Genomic DNA, 23,037 nt, shown 5'->3' on the forward strand with positions numbered 1-23,037 from the left:
TTCTCGCGTTTTCCACCGAATTTTCCGGGGAAACTGTGTTTTTCATGACCAGGAAGAAAACTTTGAATTTTTAGCATCAAAAATTCCAAAAGTCACGAAAATCCATTTCCGGAAAAAAAAGTGCGTGTAAAATCCCCAACCGTCAAAAAATTCAAATTTTTAATTTCAACCGTCAAAATTTTTGCGAGCCCCAATTTCCGCACAGAGGGGCGCTCCGGAGCCGCGGGAGCACCCGTAAGTGCCCCAGGAGTCCAAAAAATGAGTTTTATGTCCAAAAATTTGGGAAAAAAACAAGGAAATCACGAATTTGTCGAAATGCAAAAAAAAGTTCGTTAAAGTTCAAATTTTATTATTTGGACCAGTCGCTATATGATGGCGCTGTTTAATTTGTTGAGGCAGAAAATGAGAAAACACCTGCAGTCTTCAGATTTTCATTCCACACTCCTTTCATAAATTACATAAATTTCACAAACACCATTCTCGTAAGAAAAATAATTTTAATTTCACGTTTTTCCCATCATTTTTTATTAATTCGTATTTTTGCAATAAAATAATATGAATTTTTACAAAAGAGAAAAAAAGTGCTGAAAATTTCGCTAAAAATTCCAATTTTTCACCCGCCAAAATTCTTTCATAATCCCCGCGATAAAGTTTTGAAAGTTTCTTTGGGCACGTTGAAAATTTCACGTAGGTCAACATCTATTTTCAGCTGACGATTTTCGTGTTGCACGGCAAAAGAATAAATTTTAAAGTGGAGTTTAATTGTAAAAATAGTTTGTATTCGGTGGAAATTCTTGTTGAACATTATTCGTGGGTGCAATGGAGCCATTTACCTGTTTCATGGCAAGTGGATTTGTATGTAAAATCAGCCAAAATGTGTAATAAATTCATCCGCCTGTCGTGCCAAGGGACACCACATAACCAAACTTTTTGCCGAATTTTGACACCATCGTGATTTTTTGCACCACAAAAAAGCCCTTTCGGGACTCTGTGGGCTCTACGGAGTACTGTCAGGGGCACTAATGGATTGTCCATTGCAGGAATTTCGATCGTACATCGATGAACTGTACTCGAATGACTACCAAAAATGTCAGGAAGCAATGATCTGCCTCAAGAATGCCGTGATCGGGAGCAATAAACAGAAGGCATCTGTTGTGTCGCAGGGTATCGTCCCAAGGCTCATAACTCTCCTTACGGATGAAACAGTTCCGTTGGAGCTGCGCTGTGATGCTGGAATTGTTATTGGTGAGTTCCCCATGAGAAGGAAAGAAGCACCCCCGGCTGCCCTAAAAGATGTCTCAAAAAGACAATCTGAAGAGTTTTTCTTATCAAAAGTTTCTTAAATTGCTCACGAATCCTATCCAGTCTATCCAGTTCAATTATTGCTTAAAATTTCAAGTCTACAAGTTTGAGAAAATAGGAAATTGAATAGTCTCAATCCCCCGGGTTGTGAGCTTAAGATGACCTTGAGAACGGACACAGTGAGATTGATTTGGCGCCAAAATAATTGAAATTCCATTTGCAGGTTCTCTGGCAAAGGGTGCCAATGATCAAGTCCGGCAGCTGATCCTCTATGGCACAATTCATGTCCTTCTGCAGCTCATAATGAAGAAGAATAGCGAAAAGCAGCTCGTTGAGATCTGCCTGCGTGCACTGAGGTCCATCTATCAGTATCGCTATGCCCCTACGGATGTCTTGCACTCCAACAATGGAACACTTACCTATCTTATAGGTATTTTTTATCAATTTATTAATTTTAACAATTTCCTGCTTCCGGATTCCTTAAAAATTTTTCCTGAACCTACCTCAAACTTCCCCCTCAATTCTGCCATCAATATTATAAGCAAATGACAGCACCAGTGCAACTAAAATTCATTCCAGTTGCATTAATTTGTCATTTAATATGCAAATTTTGGTGTATTCCGAAGCAATTGCGAATGTTTCCATGAGAGAAAAAAACAAAATACCTAACATTTCATTTGTTTTGGGGCCCGATCTAGCAGATCTAGCATCGCCAAGTAGCTCTATTGAGTGCCAATCGTGCATAGCCAACATCCTCGTACCCATCTGCCATTCCTACATTGAGCAGATGCTCCTGTGTCAGGCTGGGGCCATACCCCTCCTGGCACGCTTAATCACCTCCAATCATTTGGTGCTGCAGACACCGGCGCTAAAGTGCCTGGCATCGATGTGCTTCACCAATAGAGCCGTATCGGACATTGTGTGCTCCACGAATTACGACGATGAAATGATTCCGGACATTCTGACGCGACTAACGTCACGTTCGCAGCCTGTTGAGGTGCAGCTCACGGCTGCACGGTGTCTCACGTACCTCCATCGTTCGGGTTCTCTTGGCTCTAACGATCCGAGGATTGAATTCAAGACCCTACCCTGCCTGGCGAGGCTCTGCACGGAGGAATTTGACGAGGATACACGTGCAACAGCTGCTGAAACTCTTGCCTATCTAGCTGAGGTTTGTTTTTTTTTTTCTTTAATTTTTATTCTCTTCCACTGAAAGAATTTCTTTTTGTTTTACAGATTGATTCAGATCTCCAACGATTGGCAGCCATTAGCAATCATTTGATAAATTCCCTCAATTCCCTGCTTCAGTGCACGTCAGCCTTGCCACGGCAGGGTGCTTTTCGATGTTTCGCCTCATTGGGTGCCAATGACGAGGACATCCGGAAGCGAATAATTGAAATGGATGGGCTAATGGAAGAAGTTCTAGCGGGTCTTGGGGATCACTGTCCGGAAGTTCGCCTGGCGGCTGTGCGGTGTCTTCATTCACTCTCGCGTTCGGTGCAGCAGTTACGAACAACGTTTCAGGATCATTCTGTGTGGCGACCCCTGATGGCTCTCCTCACGGGGCAGCCAACAAATGAACTTTTGACCGTTGTCACGTCAACAATCTGCAATCTCTTACTGGAATTTTCACCCGCAAAGGAGCCAATGCTGGAGTCTGGTGCCGTGGAGATGCTGTGCGAGCTAACGCGCAATCAGGACCCGGCGCTACGACTAAACGGCAGTTGGGCCCTCATGAATATGGCCTTCCAGGCGGAACAGCATGTGAAGACGAAGATAATCAATACCCTCGGCACTGATAGGATTTTCCAATTGCTCGCAGACTCAGATACGCGTGTCATCATGAAAACGCTGGGTTTGCTGCGGAATCTCCTCAGCAATACCCTTCACATTGACAGCATAATGTCGGAGCATTCGGAAAAGGTGATGCAGGCCGTCAATTTAGTGTTGGACTCGCAGCATCCGAGTGAGGTGAAGGAGCAGGCGCTGTGCATTATTGGGAATATTGGGGCGGGTGCACAGGCAACGGACTACGTGATGGAGGATGAGAATACCCTGCGGAAGTTGGGGGAATTTCTCACGAATAAAGATACAAAACTCCAGGCGGGAGCGAGATTTGCCATTGGTAATCTCATCCGGAAGAATGACATCACCGCCCCAGCGAGGCGCAATAGACTGAAGGAATTGGGAATACTCAGCCGGTTAGAGGAGTCACGGCGGCAGGAACTCTTCGGGACGCACGTCTACGATGAGTGAGTACGATTTTTCTTATTTTTTTTTTTAATCTCGTGATTCTTTTATGAAGAATATGTAATCAGATACTTAATGGATAAACATTTATAAAATTATGCTCAGGCATGTATATATAATATTGAGCTTAAACATTGAATGAGTCCTCCTACTCAAATCTTCGTTCACATACAAAGTAATGTATTTTAAAGCAATTCTCATCGTTCCATCGTCCCTTAATATGACTGGTAGGTGGTCCATAAACAAATACACAATATTCAAAATAGTGTTCAATTTCATTTAAATCATTTGGCTCTCCATTATTCCAATTTGTGTAGACGACAGGCTCTCCTGTTGCAATCCAACGCCACATTCGATCCTTCTCATAACTGTAAGCTCCAATCCAGAGTTCTTGTTCCACAATGACTGTGAATGAAGTGACTAGCTTCTGTTCTTCTGCTGTTTCAATTGAGGCAAGATTCATTTTGTATTCATTACACATATAATAGGCTTGGAACCATGAAACCTAACAAGGGCGGTTAAAGGAAAGAAGAAAAACCGTATTAGGACACAAAAAAGAAATTTGTTTTAAAACATAAAAAGATTACTTACTTGACTCTTTACAATAAGATAAATCTTATCTGATCCATAATAAAATTCAGATCCGTAGCTGTTATATGAAAGGGGTTTATGACCCACAGAATACTCAGAGAGTAGAAGGAAAAAGAGAACAAGAACACCAATTGATTTACAAAACATTTTAAAGACGGAAGAAAAGGCACTAAACAGTCTTGCACGTATTAACTTCTTTTATAAACTGCAAAATTAAGAAATTGAAAATAGGGACTGAGCTTTGATAAATGGAATTTACTTCTTTTATCAGTATTTCAAAGAAATACATTTAATTGATAAAATAAGTATTTCGCGGAATTTAAATACAGAGTACATAATATTTAATCGTAAAAATTAAAAGAATGAAATTATTTATGCATATTACATAAATTATTCATTCTTGATTTTTTTAATATGTATAGAGGAGTATGACCACAGAAAAATAAATGAAACGTCTAACTTTAGAGAACTGATGTGTCCTGTTAAAATCTCTTTTCACAAATAAAATAATGTTCAAAAAAGCAATTCTCATCGTTCCATTTTCCTATAGGATTAATGATAGTTTGTCCGTAAATATTTCCACAGTATTCCCATTGGTATGGTGGTGTATTCAAGTCATTTGGCTCCCCTTTATTCCAATATGTATTGACCACAGGTTTTCCTGTTGCAATCCAACGCCACATTCGATCCTCTTCGTAATTGTAGGCCCCAATCCAGGGATCTTCTCCAATTGTGTCAAGTAGAGAAGTTATCAAGGTTTGTTCTTCTGCTGTTTCAATCGAGGCAAGATTCATTTTGTATTTTTCGCACTCATAATAAGCTGTGAACCACGTAACCTAAAGTATTGGACCTTACAGAGTTTGCCTTAGATGTAAACTCTAATTTTTTTTACACACTACCTTCTTCATCACAATAATAAATACTTTGTCTGATGAATAATAAATTTTAAAATGTTCATCATAAAGTGTGATTCTTAAATCCTCCATCAAATATCCAGGAAGAAAGTGAAAGAAAAAAAATATGGAAATCACTAACTTAAGAAACATTTTTTAACGAAGAAAACTTATTCACAGAGTTCTTATGCAGATGAATTTCTTTTGTGAACTGTTGGAAGAAATTTTAGAAAAGAGAGGAATTTGGATATTTTTATTCTTTATCAATTTCGACTTTAAAGAAGGTAGAATGTAAAAAAAAATACATACATAAGGCGTTCTGGGGTTTTTTTATGTGTCGAATAATGAATGAGAATTAAAACGGAAGTTCCGAAAGAGAAGCGATAATTTTATTTCATATCGGTATGTAAATAATTTTTCTTAAAAAAAAAACAATCATTAAAAAATGTACTGCAAAACTGTGGCCAAAAAACGTTAGAATGAATAAACTTTTAAACACCTACACAAATAATAAGACCTTCTATTAAAATCTTCTTTCACAAATAAAAAAATGTTCATATGAGCATGAAGATCGTTCCATTTTCCTATAGGAAATGTAGTCTTTCCATAAACTTGCCCACAATTTTCGCCTTTCCGTGGAGGCTCGTCTATATTATTCGGTTCTCCACTTTGCCAATTTGTGTAGATCACAGGTTTTCCTGTTGCAATCCAACGCCACATTCGATCCTCCGAACACTTTAAAATGAATGATTTTAACAAAAATAAAAATAAACTTGCTTTATTTCCTAGATAAATAATCTCCTCTCTCCTCCCCCTTCTATAGAGATAAGATTTTATTTTATCCAATTCACAAATTAAAAGTAAAATTTAACATCTACATATTGCATTTGAATGTTTGAGAATTTTTTATCTTTATCTTTTTTATCTTTCATTTCATTTTTACTTATTCCTTAACTCTTACATCATTACTGGTACTCTCAAGGCAATAAAAATTATTGCAAAATTACCTTAACCTGATCTTTATTAGGAAAATTTAGTTTGGAATAACGTCTTTTTTTTTTAGAGAAGAAGACGTTGTTAATTATTTGGACAAAAATGACTTAATATGACCTATTAAAATCTTCTTTCACAGATAAAAAAATGTTTAAATGAACAATGGACATCATTCCATTTTCCTATAGGAAATGCTTTAGTTTGTCCATAAATTTGAGTACAGTTTTCCCCTATGAATGTATCTTCGTCTCTATTATTCGGTTCTCCTGTATTCCAATTTGTGTATATCAAAGGATTTCCTGTTGCAATCCAACGCCAAATTTGATCCTTTTCATAATTGTAGGCTCCCATCCAGGGATCTTCCTCAATTGTGTCAAGTAATGAAGCCATCAAGGTTTGCTCTTCTGCTGTTTCAATCGAGGCAAGATTCATTTTGTATTTTTCGCAGTTAGAATAGGCTTCAGTCCATGTAACCTAAAAAAAAGTATTTAGTGGAATAACACGGTTGTATTTTTGAACTCCATGTCCAGTTGTATTTTAAAACCCTTGGGTATGGTAGAGAAAACGTGAGTTCGACAGACGTGAATATGTATACGAAAATGCGTTAAAGGATACGTAGGTACTTACTTTTTCCTTGACAATAAGATAAATCTTATCTGATGCGTAATAAAATTTATTATTTTCATTTGAATGTGTGATTGTTGAGTCACCCATCAAATATCCGGGAAGTAGTTGAAAAATAAAGACCAGGAAAATCACTAACTTAAGAAACATTTTGTTGGGAAGAAAAGATTCTGACTGAGAGCTCTTGCATGAAGTTACTTCTTTTATTGAATGTACAGAAAAATTCCCAACAAATTGTTTGTATTTTTATTTGATAATTTTTTAAGTTAAAATAATTTTTTTGCGCTCCTTATAAATTTTGCTGTGTTTTACAATTTACTGGAAATCTTCAACATTCTGATGAAGAAATGGAAGATATTTAATTGAGTTAATCACCACTGTATAACGTTTCACATTTTTGTCTAATCTTTAATGATTAATTTATTTGTTGTTTTTTTTGGAATTTCCAAAATTATTTGTGGGGAAATTTGCAAGAAATAAAGGAACACTAACTAATTAAAGTCCAGTGATTTCTTCAATAAAATTCCTTATTTCGGGATGTGCAATGTTGGTGTAGACACCAGGATAGAGTGGGATACCGCATCCCATTCCCCAGCTTACGATTCCAACTAGAAAATTCCTCGTGTCAATCTAAAAAATTCAATATTAAGCTTATTAATTTCCAAACAACAATGAAATTCAAGAGATTCAATGGGAGATGTACTAACTAGAGGTCCTCCATTGTCCAAGGAGCAAATATCTCGTCCACTTTCACTGGCACAAATCATCCTGCATTGGAAGATTATTAGAAAATTTACCCATACATAAATAGTTTTCTTGAGAGCATTCCCATTCTTACCGATCTGTAATTAATCCGTTGTACGATGAATTGCACGATTCCCGACTAATTACGGGTATATTTACAAAACGAAGAACTTCCGCGGGGTATCCTTGTTGTTCTGTAGCACCCCAACCACTAACAAAGACTCGCTGCCCCACATTTGGTTCAGCACGCGTTAGGGGGATGGGTCTTATCCCGGGACCTGCCATTATACCCTCAACTTCACACACAGCTACATCGTAGTCATATGCAGCTCCACGAGCAAAATCCGGATGAATTGTTGAGTTTATTATACGATGAGTTTGTCCTCCAGTCTCCCGGAAACGACTTCCAACGCGCACGTAGATGGAATCGGGTGTTAAATTGATCACACAATGCGCCGCCGTGAGGAACCAATGATCCGATAATACAGATCCAGCACAAACTTGTGAAAATTCAACATATTCAATGGCACCAATCCATGGGAATTGTCCTGCTTGAGCTTCCTCTCCACCGGCAATCCGATTTTCCGCAGAAATGAAGAGGCGCTCACTGAAGAGAGCGAGGAAGATTAGAAATGAAACAAACAACTTCATGACTTTTTCTTGACTGATTTTTAGGGTATTTTGCGCAACGGAACTCTGGCAAGAAAAATTTTTCCGGTCTTTGCGATAGTATTTCAGGGGGATTTTAGGGGATCTTCTGATCTGACGTGATTGATACGGTTTGGCGTGATAAAATATCAAAGATGATTTACAATGATTGCAATGAGATTTCAGGTGTTGGTATATGTTGATTTGGTGGAATTTAAAGGTCCTACTCATTGATTAATTATGTTTCTTTCAACATTTTGTTTTAATGGGAAACCTTCACGTTGTGGTTTTATTAATTTAAGGTTTAACATTGCTTTATTTTTCTTTTTTCTTTAATAATCTGTTACGAATCGATGAGCAATTTAAATCGAATTCAGCTATAGAGTCGCTAAGAGATCTCACATGACAATTTAAGGTTTAACCCGGATTTACTCATTCATTGTTCTGTAAATCATTTAAAAAGAATTTATTGGAATATTTTATAATGAAAAAATGATTTAATTTACATGAAATCATTTAATATTTAATAAATATTACTTATGATTTTTTCCGGATTTCCACATGATTTTCTTCAATTGATACGAATAAAATTATCAAAGATTTTCAATATAAATTCAAGTTCTTTTCTGAAGCAGTTTATTACAGAAGTCTATCCTCCGTGTAAGAACTCTCAAAGAGCCTTTACTTATTTTGTTCTTGTAAAAATGTTTTGCAAACTAGCAGTTTTACCAATTTTACTATTCTTTCTCGTTTTCTGTTATATTCTATACTATTTTTGGGTCAATATTTTTGGGGTGTTTAGTGAAATTTTCTCCTTTGCCTCAAATATTTTTAACAACACACTTGGTAGTGCTTTATCATTTGGCTCAAATATTGCCGAGGACACCGGGAACACACTTGGAGGTGCTGTATCCGTTGGCACAAATATCGCCGAGAATACACTTAATAGTTCTTTATCCGTTGCCTCCAATGTTTTCGACAACACACTTGGTAGAATTTTTTAATAATAACGTAAAATAAAGTTCTTCTATCGTAGAACTAAAAGTAAGTAATTAAATCTTTTGTTTGAAGGTTCCAGTTTATTTAATTAAATTTAATATTTTTTTAGTGGAAACTACCGCAGATGGAGGCCTTTCTCAAGATGAGAGATGGGACATCCTATAAAATAAAGGCGATATTGATGATTAATATGGGGCGAATAGATTGAAATAAACAGAAATCATTCAATAATATTCTAAACATTTTGGAGTTTCTTTATTCTCTTGTTTTCTTTACTTGCTCTGAAAGGTTTAAATACTATATAAAATTAATCGCTGAATGGTTTTTGTTAACCCTTCAAGCTTTGATATATCAATTCTTAGCTTTTCGATTTTATATGGGAGGTTTTTCATTCAAGAGACCAAAAAAACACTCATAATGTTGTTGAGGATTAAATATTGTATTCAAAATCGTAAAAGAATTTTTTTATTTATAATGGTATCAGCTGGGAAAAACCAGCAAAGATTCATTTAGAAATATGAACCATGACATCACTATATTGTGTTTTTCTTCTTTTGCAATGCATGATACATAATAATAACATAAATATGTTAAGATTCATCGACAAAATATCGGCGCGCATGTTTCATGCATTGAAGGAAACAAAAACATAAAGATGACGTCATTATTTTCTCACAGCGTACGGAAGAATAACTTTCCTCATTTCTTCTCTGTCTCACAGATGATTTCTTTTTCATTAACAAAACCACCTAAACTTTTTTCAGAATTAAACAAAAAATAGTTAAAAATATTTTACATTTCCTTCCTTTTTTTTAGGATAACTTCCTTGATCCGGGAGTTTGACTACATGACGTGATGCGGCGGTAGCATGAGATGGCCGCTCTGGGGTTTCTACATGGATAAGGCAAAGAATCAATCGAAATCATCTTCCTGCAAGTATCATTTATTACTTCACCTGTTTATTATTGTAAACATATTTTTAATTTTTTTTATTATCTAGTCATGCACACACACCCACACACAAACACAAATCTATCATTTTTTCGTGTTTTTCATCGCTCATCTTCCCAAACAAAAAGTCATCTTAAAGAAATTGATCCAAATTTAAAAAAATCATTCATTGCAAAATTCTTGTTGAATAAAAAAAAAGAAAAAAGTTCAAATTTTCACGCAATTATATTATACAAAAAATATATATTTTGGGATTAGGAAAAAAATTAAATAAATAAATATTTTGAAGAGGTTCTAACAACAAAGATTTAAAAAAAAATGAGGAACCTCCTTGTAATTCGGATATGATTAAAAAGTAAAAGGAAAAAAGTCCTTAAATGTTTATTGTTAAAAAAGAATGGGAAGTTCCCTAAAATTTTCGTGACTGTTTTTTATTAGAGTTTATTGAGAAAGAATAAGATTAGAAAATCTTTTGAGTTTTAACCCTTTTCAAGCACACCATTTCTTCTCTATTTTTTTTTCGTTCTCAAAATACACACTTTCTTTAATTTTTCTTAAAGAACAAATTACTATGAATTGTTTTCTCTTATATATTTTCTCGAAAAAAAAGCAACGTCTTCTTTTCCTCTCAAAAATAACAATAAAATAAAGAAAAAAATGAAAAGAAAATACATTATGTGAAGAAAATGACATAAAAATCAATATTTTAAATAATATAAAAAAGAAATGAATAAAAAACCATAGAATAAAATATAATCTTAAAAATAAAGCGCATAAAGGAATTTACATTAAAAAAAAAACAATTGAAAGAAATAGAATGGGAAATGAATGCCAATTTTGCAGCTCTCATAAATAAAGCAAAAAAAAATGTGGAGATTCACTATTTAAGTGTCTGAGTTTAAAATTTTAGTCTTTAAAGAATATTTGAGAATCTAAAATTTTATTTAAATTATCAAAAATTAGAAATTATATTCTCAAAATTAATTTTGAATCGGATTTTTTAATGAAAGGTTCTAAAATTAGGAGTTTTAGCATCTCTCTGATGGAAATCTTTGAGTCTCATTTATAAAAAAATAAATTTCTAGGTTCAGAGTTTTTGTTTAAGAACTTTCAAAATTTATTTTTAATTTTATTGCTTAAATTTTAAATATCAATTTGTATACTAAAAAAAGGATTTAAAATTCTTTTTTAAATCCAAAACTTTAGTCATCCAAAAAAAGTTTTTCAAAACGAAAAAAAATTAAATTCAGCCATAAGTTAGTGAATTTTCGGCCTATAAAAATAAATGATCCAAAAAATACTTAATATATCAACCAGTATAATCAGTATAATACATTTTGCCGGCTTCTGGTTAAAATTTTTAATGTTCTTTGTGAATTAAAAAAAAATCAATTCTTGCATTTGCAAAAACAGCTGTATATCTATGAATGGAACTAAATTTGTAAGTTGTTATATTTATTGTAGTTTCTGCAAAAAATTTGAATGAATTTAATGAAAAGAAATTCTTTTTATATTGAAAGGATTTTTAGAGGTTTTATCTTTCTTAGATCTTTAACTTAAAAAAAATTTTTTTTTGGATATTTAATTTAAATTTATCAGAGAAAACGATGAAAGATAATTTTTCAAAAAAAAATCTAATTTTTTAAAGGAAAATAAATATCTTGTCTCTAAATCTTCCTTAAAACATTTATTCTTAAATCCTTTCGATATAATAAGAAAAAGAAAGATAATGAGAAAGGAAAAGAAAGAAATACATATTGTTTAGACCGTTTAGACGTTTAATAAAGAAGTATAAATTGAATGCCAAAAGATTTAGAAATGAATAAAAAAATTATTTTCCTTTCAGTGTTTTCCGCAGTCTGTTCAATTCAAAAAGAATTATTTGGCTTCAGATTAGGCAACAGATCCTGTTTCCATTGATTAAATCTTAATATCGAGATGACTGAAGAGTCTCAAATATCACTTCTGGACTTTCCAGGTCGAGACTCAGTTCCCGGAAGATTAAAAATTATTATTTTTTTTTTACCAAACTTTCGTACGGATGGATTAAAAAATTGACATTTCATTTACTTAAATTTGTTTTATTTACTTCACTCTTTGTTTTCTTTACAATATTTCTTATTTAATAATTAATTAAGTTAATTTTTCTTAATGATAAATTCTTCACTTACAGAACAGACTGTAATACAATTCAATTATTTCAACAATTTTCACTCAAAATCTAAAATTTTACTCTCAATTCATGCATTTCTTTTAGCATTCAATTCAATGTGAATTCATCTCTTAAAACGTTTTTCAAAGAAATTAAAAGATACTCCAAAAATTAAAGAAGAAAAAATAGCTTATAATAATGAAGAAAAAAAAATCACAGCATTTGCAGATTTAGAACGCCCCTATATACACAGAATTCTAATTCTTCTGCATCTCTGAATTCAGAATGAAAAAAAAATCAATGAAAATATTCTCTTTTTTGCCAGAGAGTAGGTGGACAAGGAAGATTTCTCATGTCAGGAGAGAATTATCTCTGCATTAAATGAATTTGAACAAAAGGTTTTGTTTAAGATGTTCCTTCTGTTCCTCTCAATGTTTCCTCCTGCCACTACTGGTGGTGCTATTCTTGTCTCCACGTCGACGTTTATTGAGAGGATTTCGTGGATCGAAGACATCATACCAATCGTCCTGCTTTGTTGCTGCATCTTTGGCTAAAACTGGGAGTTTTTCTTCAAAGTGCAGCTCATGTGATAGCCAGTCGTCTCCCTGGATGTCTGCATCATCTTCGGTAGTAGCAGGAGCAGCTTCTACTTCGGGAGATGCTTCGCCGGAACGCTTCTCTTTTGCCGTATCGAGTTTACTTTTGAATTTTGCTAACAGACTGAGGGTAAAATTCTCCCGAGAGGCTCCTTTGCGTGGCTGATCCTTCTTCAGGGCATCGTATTTTCCCTTTTCCGAGAGATATTCCTCCAGAACTTCACTGCGTTGTCGCTTTTCCTCCTTAACGGTGCGCTCCTTGTCGAGCAGATCAATCTTTCGCTTCTTGTCCTGCTGATATTCCTTCCGAACCTGCTTAATTTCCTCCCGAATTCTTTCGGCATCTTTCCTCCGTTGTGCCTTTCGTTGTTTCTCCTCATCGAACAAATCGTACTCTTCGGAGTCTGAAGATTCAGCCTTCTTCTTGTCCACATCCCGGGACTTTCTGGGAGATTTCTCATCGTTTTTCTTTCCCTTCAATTTATTTCGGACACTTTCAGCTGTTTTTCGTACATCCACCTCATCCGGAAGCTTCTTTATCTCTTCCTCACTCTCAGATGCAGAAGATTTTTCTCTCATCTTATCCACTTGATCCACTTTGACAGTTTCCCGGCTAAGTTTGGGATCCTCAATTGCATCATGCATGGACTTTGCTTTCCCGGACGACTTCTTAACAAACTCCATTGTCTCCTCTTCATCCTCCTCAGCTTCTTCGCCAAAAGAGAGTAGACCAAAGTTCTTCACACCTTTCTCCCGGCGTTTCTCCTTCTTCTCTAACTTTTCCACTTTCTTGTCCACCACAACACGTGGTTGGATGTCTTCAAAGGGATTATGCAAAATTTCCACGCGGTGGATCTTGTGCGGGTACATGGGGCGTTCCTCCTCATCCACAAGCCCCTCTTCGAGCTTCAGCATATTGAACACAGTGTCTCCGGTGACCTTTCCGAAGATTGTGTGCTTATTCTGGAGCTCTGGTGTTGCGGCGAGAGTGAAGAAGAACTGGGATCCGTTGTCATTTGGCCCCGAATTGGCCATCGCGACGAGTCCACGACGGGCAAAGCGCAATCTCGAGTGGAATTCATCACGAAATGGGGCCCCGTAGATGCTTTCGCCGCCAGAGCCATTGCCTTCGGGGTCACCACCTTGAACGATGAACCCCTTGACGAGACGATGGAAGATTGTGCCATTGTAGTAGCCTTCCATGCAGAGTTGGACAAAGTTTCGGCATGCCTTTGGCGCTTCGCGAGACCACAATTCAATATCAATGTCCCCCACGGAAGTCTTCAGGAGAACCTACAGGTGAGGGATTTTTTTATTATTAGATTTTCGCCAGATTAGTTACTTGAGTGACACTGAGGACTTACCTTTCCCGATGTGGGGGGTTCCTGAATGTAAATATTACTCATCCTTTGTGCCTAGTGTGCTTGAAATTCCGTAGAACGCACTCCTGGATGATATTGGGTTGTCTAATATTTATCCGGATTTCTAACCTAACATTGTAGTTCCAAAAGCCACCACTGCTATTAGTTTTTCGCAATTTTCTCGCGTTTTCCGCCGAATTTCCCAGCGAAATTACCTTTTTTGTGACCAGGAAGCGACGCCGCGTCGATTGGCGTCCCCAGTTCAAAACACTCAAAATTCGCGCCAGAAAAAGTCGTGCAAATTCCACAAAAAAATCCGGGGAGTTGCGCCACCAAATTTTTACTGAACGTACTTTGGGCCCCCCTGAGGCACCCGCCAACTTTTGGCGCTCCAAAAATAAGTTTTTCCCGGAAAAATAATTATTTTAAAATTTTTCCGCACCTACACAAAATGCCAGAGTGAGAGGAAAGTGTTAAAAGTTCCGGATGTCAAATGTAGTTCTCAATATGCCCATGTGGCGCTAGTAGATGTCACATTTCCTCTCGTTTGTATTTTTAACGGACAATAAAATTTATTTTCTATAAATGCGCTTTTCTTGTTCTTTTCCCAATTTTTTAGGCGTAACACACATGTTTGGGGCTCCTAGGGTCCCTCGAGTGCTCCGGGGTCCCCGCGGAGCTCCTTTGTGTGGAATTTGGGATCCACAAAAATTTTGACGGTTTGGGATTTTTTTACACACCCTAAAAAAAATTTATTTACACATCACGTAAAATTAATGGACGACGGAGAAAAGATGGAAAAGGACACAATTTTTGAGAGTTTAGAGGAGCTGAGAGACGCTGCCCAGGAGTTGCAGAGTCTCCTGGTACATCTCAAAGGAGATTAAGTACCTTTTCCTTCATGTCCTTGAAATTACTCAATAAATAAATTTCCGTGTATCCTAGAAAAAAAGCTAATTTATTTAATCATGTTAATTCATCACATTAATTGTGTTAATATTTTTTTTTCTTCATTTTTTTATCTCTCACCACTGTCTGCACACATTGGAATAGACTCTAAAAAGAACTTTTGCGCCTTTTTGACAAAAAAAAAAGGTTTTTTGAACACCTAAAATAGTTTTCTCTTCACTTTTTTTCTATTTATTTTCTGATATTTCTAGAGATTTTTTTTTTTAATTTTTCAATAATTCTTTTCCTTAAACATCTAAGCACATTAAGGCAAATTTTCTTTTTTTTCATTAATGATTTTGTGTTTTTATTGAAATTTCTAAAATTCTTTTTCACAAATTCACATTTATTTATTTAAAAAAAAAGAAACGTTTTAATGACTTTTTTGGCAATTTTTTGCAATAAATTTTAATTTTAAAAATTTCATTTTCCAAAGTCTTTTCTCTGTTTTATCGAAAAAAAAATTGAGAATTACGCGAAATATTTTTTTTCTTTTTTTTTACATTAACGACTTACTGTTTCTTTTAGCGACTTTCGTCTCCTATGACTTAATTTTTTTCTTCTTTTAAAATTATATGTATTATTATGTACAATTACGTTGACTTTTTTTTTAAAATAACTTTTCAAAAAAAAAAACTCTTGAAGATTTCTTTCATTTTATGCTTTCTATTCCTCAATTTCTTTTTAACATAGAAAGTACGTTTTTCTTAAGTTCACGGCGTAGTTCCTCTAAGTTTAAAGGGTTAAAAAGGAGAAAAAGTAATTGTTGACTTATTTAATTTATTTATTTAAAAGAAAAAGTGTGTGATTTTCAAAATCTCATTAAAACGGTGCATTTGAACAGTTTCTAATCAGCAGATTTTTCTAAAATCTTCACATTTCATTTTTTCTTTAAAAGTTTTCTATCTTGTTATCCTTTCACACTCATATTCTTTCACTATTTTTTTTCATATGTCTTTCTGTGTTGCATAAATAAGTTTATGATCCTCATACAACAAAAAAAAACTCCAATAAAAGCTGAATTTCAGTATAAAATTTTTTCAAAAAAGAAAGGAATAAATCTTCATCAAAGTCTTTCTTTGAGTTTTTAACGTATCTTTATGTATAAAAAATTATTATAAAATATCAAATGAAATTGATTTTTAATAATAATAATAATAACCATGTAATATAATATGCGTAGACTTATTGGACTTAAAAAAGCATTGCATTTGGGACCAATGTAGTTAGAGTCTTATGAGTTTTGCTTTTATGACATGAACATTTATTGATGGCGCTGCTGCCGTTAGCAAGGGCAATAACCCAAGACAATAGAACAGGCGCTGAATTAAAAAAAAATGTAAAATAGAGCCCAAAATGTGTCTGAAATGTTCATGATCTGCATTTCAAAGAGACTTTTTATTTAAATTTTTACGGCACTCAATTTTAGCTGTGATTCTTTCGTTTTTTCCTTCACTTAATGCTTTTAAAATTAACCAAAACATCGCTGGAGTAAGAAGATACTGATATTCTTATTTGTATGTCTAGACACCTAATTTCAGCGCCATCTAATGCAATCAACGTCACAATCTACAACACTTTATCCACGACACACTCCTAAAACTCCCCTTTAACAGAGCCCTCATGCAATTTATAAAACTTAACTTTTACAGATAATTTTTATCTTTCTTTTTTTTACCATAAATGCAGAAAAATAATAGTTATAAAAAATCATATTTTTAAGACAAGAAAATAATAATATAAATTCGCAAGTCCCCTCATTTTTTTTTTCAAAATTAATATTGTGCTTAGTGAGTGTCTTGTTTGAATGCGACTGACGCGCCATCTTACTGTCGGAAGATCAATATATATTTTATTTATGAAGCAAAACAAAAGCACTTTTTTCATTTCAAATGAGACACTTCATTAAACAAAAAAGAGAATAAAAAAAAACGTTTAAGAGCAGCAATTGCGCTGACGTTTTATATATATTTTTTGCTCTTTTAGTCCTTGCACACGGACGTATCCATTGGACTTGCTGGCTGTATGAAAGCACTATTGCTGCCTGGGAAGGAAATACTCGAGCTTGAGGATTGCTGTGGGGAGTTTGTAGCTGAACCTGTGGCCACTGTTTGAGCATTTGCAGTGGCAGTTGCGTGCAATGTGGCAGCATTTGCGCTGTTACCACTCAAAACTGGAACTGTTGCACCAAGATTGATGCTATTTGACACACCGCCAAGTGATGGCGTTGGGATTGCTGGCTTTATAAATCTCTCACTCGTACGACGACCCTATAAAAAATATTATTTGTCTCTTTTTATCAGATAATGCGCCATCTACAAACTCTCTCCTGCAACTTTTCTCTCACGCAACAAACATACAAACTAATATCATTCAAAAGTCTTTGCTTCTTTTTTTTTCTCTGCAATTTCTAACTAATACCAAAGTCTAATGCAAAATACTACGAAAATATGCTTTTCATTTCAACGATTTCAACAACAAAAAAATAAACTAAAAACAACCAATAGATTATTTTTACGAAACATACTATACAAAATAAAAAAAAAATGAATAAAACTACAGAAGGGAGGAAGAGACAGTGAAAAGAAAAAGATAGATAGAAGACTGAGTGAGAGAGAGAGAATAAACATAAAAAAAACTCACAGAAATGGGTGCTGAAACAATAGGATGGAAAACATTGGCCAAAGGAGTGGACGATGGAGGCACCTGAACAAATAACAAGTGGAAAAAAATTCTCATTCGTCTCATAGCTTATAAATAATTTTAAAAAAAGAAATAAAATTTAATTATTTTCCTGGCTTTTTGACGATTTTCGTGGAACTTTCTTATTTTTTCTTTTCTTCTTAAAAAAAAATGTGCATTTTGTATTTACAAAAAAAAGTGAGAAAAAATCGTATAAAAGCTGTGAGGAAATGATTGCATAGAAAATTCTTCACACAATTCCACGTTTTGTGATTTTTTTCAGAGAGGAACTTTATTTTCTTCAAAAATTCGACAAATAGCTAGTAGTCTAATAGCTGTAGGGGAGAGCGGGGTTTAAAAAGTCACTTAGGGGTTTAGAAAAAGCTCAAAATATCATATTTCCCAAATGCATAAAGCGAAATGTTTAGCTCATTTCTTTAGGACATTTTACGCCCTACCGTTCTTTCTCAGATCATTTTGTTCTATCTAGCTGGGAAATATTATATTTTAGGCTTTTTCCAAACCCTTAAGTGACTTTATTAGCCCCGCCCTCTCCTACTATTTTTTTTGTACCTATCACGTCTTATGAACAAGGAATATTGAACTGAAACGGATTTTTTCAAAATCTAATTTTTTTTTTTTGTAAAATAAATATATAATCTGGTCGATTTTCTAGATCTTTTTTTGGTTTTCTATTCTATTCTATTCTAATATTTTAGACCTGTCAAATTATGCAATTTTTGTTAGAATACGACTTATTCCTTTTACAGACTCATTTTTATAATCTAATTTTCTCATTTAATTCTTTCTTAATTTTTTTTGATAAGTAAAAAAAGAATTATAAAAATTTTCAAGGATTATCTGAAAATTTGAAGACATTTTGAATAGATTTATTGTGACGAATTCCTTTTTTTTTCTTTTCTTTCAAGTTAAATATTAGAAGAACTTCATTATTAAATCTATTAAACCCCTTTTATTTCATTTATTCATTAAAATCTTTTTCAACATTAATTCATTAAAACCTTTTTCAATATTTCCTGACTTGAAACTTTTTATTCCTCGTAAATTTTTTTTTGAAGGTGAAGAGAATTTCAAATTATTCTTTTTTCTCTCTCTAATAAAAACCCCTTGGTCGTCTATAAAAAAAACCCATTCACATGGTCATTAGGAATCTTTTCACGCAGTACAAATAATAATGAAACTTTTGCATGAAATACCTCCCACACCCAAAGATCGTAAAATAATTTACACAAAACCCCCCCTTCCTTCCTTCGTTCTTTGTTGGCTACTTTCTTATAGGGTTTTTACTACCGCTGTTGTGCGGAATAAACGCACGGGTAATGCAAATAAATTTGTGATTTTATTGCACACAAAAAAAAATCAAAGCCAGAGAGCACTTTTGGTCTCTTTTTTCTTTCTTTTTCTATCTCTCTCTCTCTCTCTTTGTAAATATAGTACAGAACGTGGTATTGTGAAGAATTTCCTTTTTGGGTGGACGCAGCAAACAGCTCAAGTAAAGAAAAGAATGAAGTTAAAGAAAAACTCACCAAAATCTGTCCACATGAAGCGCAGTAGCGACTGGCTGTTCCAGGACTAAGGGGTCTGCTGCTAGACGGACTGTACGGCACTGGGCTGCTCGTTGTGCGCTGACGATGGTGCTGCATCCCCGCAAGGAGACCTCCACCATCGGCATTGTAGAGACGCTCCTCTTCCATTTCCAGCGATGACTCCGACTCGGATAAGTGGCGACAGAGGGCCTCACGTCGCTCCACTTCCAGCTGAAGTTTTCGCTGAAGACGCAAATTCTCCTCACGTAACCCAATGCAACGCTCTTCCTGCGCAAATTGTGCCATCTTCTCCTGCGTCTCCTTCTGAGCTGCTGCCAAATTCGCCCGTAGACGCACCACTTCACTCCGGAGTGTCTGAATGTGCGAACTGAGATTGGACGCAGTGTCCCCATTTGTAGCTGCTGCTAATTCCTCATACTTTGGGCTCGTTGGATCAGACACCGGTTGATCCAATTTTATCTGCAACGATCTCTTCTCAGCCTCCAACTTATCCATTCGTTTCCACAGCTTATTCACGAGTGCCTCCTGTTCCTGCTCCAGCGTATTCTCCAGTTCAATCATCTCACGGCGTAGCTGCTCAAGATTCGTCTGCTTTGCCAGCGTTTCCGCTTCTAGCTTCTCAATTTTCCTCATCAACTTATTCACCAAGCATTCCTGCTCTTGCTCCAGCGTCTGCTCCAATTTGCACTTCTCCTGACGCAATTGATCCAACTTCCGCGATAAGTCATTCGTGAGGCATTCCTCTTCACGCTCATAGTGATGTGCCAGTGTCTCCTTCTCCTTCTTCAATGCCTGAATCTTCTTCAGGAGAGTATTCGAAATGTATTCCTCTTCTTGCTCTGCCTTTGCTTGCTACAAATGCAAATGAAATAAAAGAAATTAAGGAGAAGCTAAAATTAAATGTCTGGTAGTAATTTTTCATAAAGGAAACAGAGGTAGACAACAAAAATACGAGGTTACAAAGAAAATCATTAAAAATGCAAGAAAACAATTTAAACTGTGAGCATTTTTTTTAAATCAATTTATTAGCAAAATGGACAACAGACCAACCGAGTAAACCTTTTTAACTTTTTTTCTTACATTTTTGCGTAAATAAATCCATGTAATTTCCTTTGTTTAAATGTAATAAACTAATTATAAAACACTCGAATAATTTAAGAGAATCTTCTTTTCAAATTAAAATTTTTTATTACAAAAAAAAACCCTTAAAAGGTTCCATACTCTCTTAAAATATTTAATGAATCATTTGCGATAAATGCGACGCGAAGCAATATAATTTCTTTTTAAAGAAAATACAAATTAAATTGATAAAATATAAACATCCAGAGAAGAGAATTGAATGATAATGGCAAACAAAATAGAAACAAAACTTACTCAAGAGAAATTCCCTCATTAATTAGGACTAAATTCCGAGGTATTTTATTGCTTTGAATTTTTTCTATAAGAAAAAAAAAGCATTCTTACGTAATACGCGAGTTCCATTAAAAAAAAATGAGGATTAGATAAAATTTTATAGCCCCCAATTTGGGATTTGCTGCAGTGGCGTGCAGAATGGAGAGAGAAAAATCAATTGACTGGATCAATGGGGAAGGCCTTGGAGGGTTGAAATGCGCGTTGCCTCCTCGCTTTTCACAGCTGAAGGCTTTGCTCTGTTTGAAGGCTATTCTGGGATTTGCATTTTGCTTTTTTTTTACTTTATCGGCGGCCTTGGGTGGGCAAAAATTACTCCACCCCTCCGCCGTCAGCTGAGTGTTGAACACTTTGCCCTTTTTGCACTCGCGAATTAATAATATAATTAACTGGCCAGATGCCCGTTTGCACACATCTGATAAAATGAGATTTGGCGCTCATTCCGGATATGCACGAGGTGGGATGACTGAGAAATATTAGGTATTGCGGGGTGGTATAGTGGGAGAATCAGAGAAAATGTACTCACAATGATGACCGATGCCTGTCGGAGGGCACGATTCTCTTCCTGGAGAACCTTCACGCGTATCTTGTAGGTCTCCATTTCGACTTTGAGTACACGATTCTGTTGCTGGAGGCTCTCAATGCGCTTACTGTTGTTCCCGGAAGATACCCGGAACGGCAAAAAAAGAGACACATTGACCTCAATTGAATTGCAATAAAATGCATAAAGATGAGACTCACCTGAGTTGCTCCCGAGAAACTGGACTTGGGGGCAACATAACGCCATCCAGGGAACTCTCAGATTCACATGGACTATCCATTTCTGCCGGATTTCAAGGCTTCTTCTTCGACACTGCACACGCACACACGTTTTTTCCACCTTCAAGAAAAACCTCAATTTCTTCACCACAAAACACCAATGCCTGCAGAGAAGGGTATCCGTGATTAAATTGTGCGCCACAAACTAATTAGCTCGAGGACAATTTCATCCAAATTCACTCGCACACACAAGATGCAAATTTGGCCTTGTGGCTTGAAAAGGCTGGGGCCGTAAAGCTTTAAAATAAAAAAAAAAAAAAAAAAAAGATGCAAATTTCAGTTTTTTTTTTGGACAAAGCCCAAATGTCAAGAAAATGACCAAGTCAATGCACTTCCTTTAGGCTTTGAGAAAGAAAATTTCAATGAAATTTTCATGAAAGTTTGCTAAGTTTTTGTATTGAGTAATTTGAATTTTTTAATTGGATTAATTTCTATTTCAAAATTTATTTTTTGGACAATTAATTCCATTAATTCGAATTTTTATAGTGTCATTAATGACCTAAATAAAAAAAAATAGTTTTCTGATTAATTTTTCAATTGAAGTTAGCAGCAGATATACTTTTTGCACCTACTACTTATTTATATGGATATCTAATTTTAGAACATTTTTTACTCTTTTCACAACAATTAATATAAATTAATATTATTTAATTAATACAATAATAAAATATAATTTATAATTTCAATGGGTAAAGAAATTCTTTAAGGAAAATCCAAGCTTTGAGGTTAAAATATTAAAAACTTTTTTTTTAGTTTGGACAGAAAATTTTAGAGATAACTATTTTTTTTGGGCAGTTTTTTCTTAAAACTTGAGAGAGTCAAATTACCAAAAATAAAATACGGTCTTCCCCGCATAATCAAGTATTAGTTACACTCTTCTAACCCATTATGCGTAAGAAGAGTTTAACCAAGACTTGATTAAGCGGGGTATGACTGTAATATCTAATAATAAAACAATAATTAAAAGAAGATCTAACCTAATTGAATGAAATTTAATGAAATAAATTGAAATTTTTCTTCCGGAGAAATGAAATAATTTATCCAGTTAAAATTTTCATAAAATTTCACAAGTCTCATTTTTCTGAAGCGCACCTCCCTATTTTGCATACATTTTCTTACACAAATCGTTGGAATTTCCACTCAAACACACCTGAAACACTTTATTTGGACTTCATTCTTACCTTTTGGGGCTTTGGGGGGAATTTTTGGGTCACAATTCAAGGATAAAATGCAATTTTTTCACGAGCACCGAAATGTCTTCACGGAACCCCGTTTTTGCAACTACCTCCATGTACAATGTAATTTACATGGAAATTCCATGTAAGTTTGGCTTTCGCGAGCTTAATATAAAAAGTGAGGTTAATCCATAATCTTTGCTTATTAATTTATTTATTTTACCTTCCTTTCACTACAGAAAGATTATTTATTAATTCAAATGTACAAATAATTGTAATTAAAAGTTTTATTGTATAATTAATCCCAAAAATTTAATGTTGATGGTAAGAG

General features: G+C 34.7%; 4 protein-coding genes across 13 annotated transcripts; 1 reads left to right on the top strand and 3 right to left on the bottom strand.

Annotated features, from left to right (window-relative positions):
• Window positions 1–670: 670 nt before the first annotated feature.
• LOC129793358 (armadillo repeat-containing protein 8-like) lies at window positions 671–10,764 on the top strand. 8 transcript variants are annotated; one of them, XR_008750901.1, is made up of 7 exons: window positions 682–855; window positions 1,041–1,245; window positions 1,526–1,732; window positions 2,001–2,473; window positions 2,539–3,554; window positions 9,861–9,976; window positions 10,045–10,764. XR_008750901.1 is itself a non-coding variant. In XM_055833304.1 (6 exons), the coding sequence occupies exons 1-6, from the start codon at window positions 820–822 to the stop codon at window positions 9,898–9,900; spliced, it is 1,965 nt and encodes a 654-aa protein (XP_055689279.1). In that variant the 5' UTR covers window positions 671–819; the 3' UTR covers window positions 9,901–10,764. The 8 variants fall into 8 exon arrangements, 4 of the variants coding, with proteins under 4 accessions (XP_055689279.1, XP_055689276.1, XP_055689278.1 ...); XR_008750902.1 differs by having other exon boundaries at window positions 2,004–2,473; XR_008750903.1 differs by having other exon boundaries at window positions 682–843.
• On the bottom strand, window positions 6,829–8,057 carry LOC129793414 (trypsin-3-like). The gene is made up of 3 exons (XM_055833417.1): window positions 7,492–8,057; window positions 7,361–7,421; window positions 6,829–7,283 (listed from the first exon to the last, which is right to left on the bottom strand). Exons 1-3 carry the CDS (start codon window positions 8,046–8,048, stop codon window positions 7,149–7,151), a joined length of 753 nt encoding a protein of 250 aa, XP_055689392.1. The 5' UTR covers window positions 8,049–8,057; the 3' UTR covers window positions 6,829–7,148.
• Window positions 10,765–12,060: 1,296 nt separating the features above from the next.
• LOC129793377 (spliceosome-associated protein CWC27 homolog) lies at window positions 12,061–14,576 on the bottom strand. 2 transcript variants are annotated; one of them, XM_055833350.1, is made up of 3 exons: window positions 14,320–14,568; window positions 14,108–14,233; window positions 12,061–14,036 (listed from the first exon to the last, which is right to left on the bottom strand). In XM_055833350.1, exons 2-3 carry the CDS (start codon window positions 14,147–14,149, stop codon window positions 12,576–12,578), a joined length of 1,503 nt encoding a protein of 500 aa, XP_055689325.1. In that variant the 5' UTR covers window positions 14,150–14,233; window positions 14,320–14,568; the 3' UTR covers window positions 12,061–12,575. The 2 variants fall into 2 exon arrangements, with proteins under 2 accessions (XP_055689325.1, XP_055689324.1); XM_055833349.1 differs by having other exon boundaries at window positions 14,108–14,576.
• Window positions 14,577–15,043: 467 nt separating this feature from the next.
• LOC129793383 (coiled-coil domain-containing protein 6) lies at window positions 15,044–22,838 on the bottom strand. Of its 2 annotated transcripts, XM_055833358.1 has the most exons (6): window positions 22,713–22,838; window positions 21,454–21,635; window positions 21,239–21,362; window positions 19,282–20,154; window positions 17,696–17,758; window positions 15,044–17,322 (listed from the first exon to the last, which is right to left on the bottom strand). In XM_055833358.1, exons 2-6 carry the CDS (start codon window positions 21,531–21,533, stop codon window positions 17,035–17,037), a joined length of 1,428 nt encoding a protein of 475 aa, XP_055689333.1. In that variant the 5' UTR covers window positions 21,534–21,635; window positions 22,713–22,838; the 3' UTR covers window positions 15,044–17,034. The 2 variants fall into 2 exon arrangements, with proteins under 2 accessions (XP_055689333.1, XP_055689334.1); XM_055833359.1 differs by lacking the exon at window positions 17,696–17,758.
• Window positions 22,839–23,037: the final 199 nt, after the last annotated feature.

The sequence above is a fragment of the Lutzomyia longipalpis genome, chromosome 3, assembly GCF_024334085.1.
Source record: "Lutzomyia longipalpis isolate SR_M1_2022 chromosome 3, ASM2433408v1".
In the NCBI taxonomy this organism is placed as follows: Eukaryota; Metazoa; Arthropoda; class Insecta; order Diptera; family Psychodidae; genus Lutzomyia; species Lutzomyia longipalpis.

Bases quoted from the DNA above. Each gene is read 5' to 3' on its own strand.
- LOC129793377 (XM_055833349.1), bottom strand. From the start codon at position 14,149: ATGAGTAATATTTACATTCAGGAACCCCCCACATCGGGAAAG. The intron at 14,037-14,107 runs GTAAGTCCTCAG...CCTCACCTGTAG, and splicing joins AACCCCCCACATCGGGAAAG to GTTCTCCTGAAGACTTCCGT.
- LOC129793414 (XM_055833417.1), bottom strand. From the start codon at position 8,048: ATGAAGTTGTTTGTTTCATTTCTAATCTTCCTCGCTCTCTTCAGTGAG. The intron at 7,422-7,491 runs GTAAGAATGGGA...CTTCCAATGCAG, and splicing joins AACGGATTAATTACAGATCG to GATGATTTGTGCCAGTGAAA. The intron at 7,284-7,360 runs GTTAGTACATCT...TGAATTTTTTAG, and splicing joins TGGACAATGGAGGACCTCTA to ATTGACACGAGGAATTTTCT.
- LOC129793383 (XM_055833358.1), bottom strand. From the start codon at position 21,533: ATGGATAGTCCATGTGAATCTGAGAGTTCCCTGGATGGCGTTATGTTG. The intron at 17,759-19,281 runs GTGAGTTTTTCT...TTATTTGTTCAG, and splicing joins CTTCATGTGGACAGATTTTG to GTGCCTCCATCGTCCACTCC. The intron at 17,323-17,695 runs GTGAGTTTTTTT...TATTTTTTATAG, and splicing joins TTGTTTCAGCACCCATTTCT to GGTCGTCGTACGAGTGAGAG.
- LOC129793358 (XM_055833301.1), top strand. From the start codon at position 820: ATGGAGCCATTTACCTGTTTCATGGCAAGTGGATTT. The intron at 856-1,040 runs GTATGTAAAATC...TGTCCATTGCAG, and splicing joins GTTTCATGGCAAGTGGATTT to GAATTTCGATCGTACATCGA. The intron at 3,555-9,860 runs GTGAGTACGATT...CCTTTTTTTTAG, and splicing joins GGGACGCACGTCTACGATGA to GATAACTTCCTTGATCCGGG.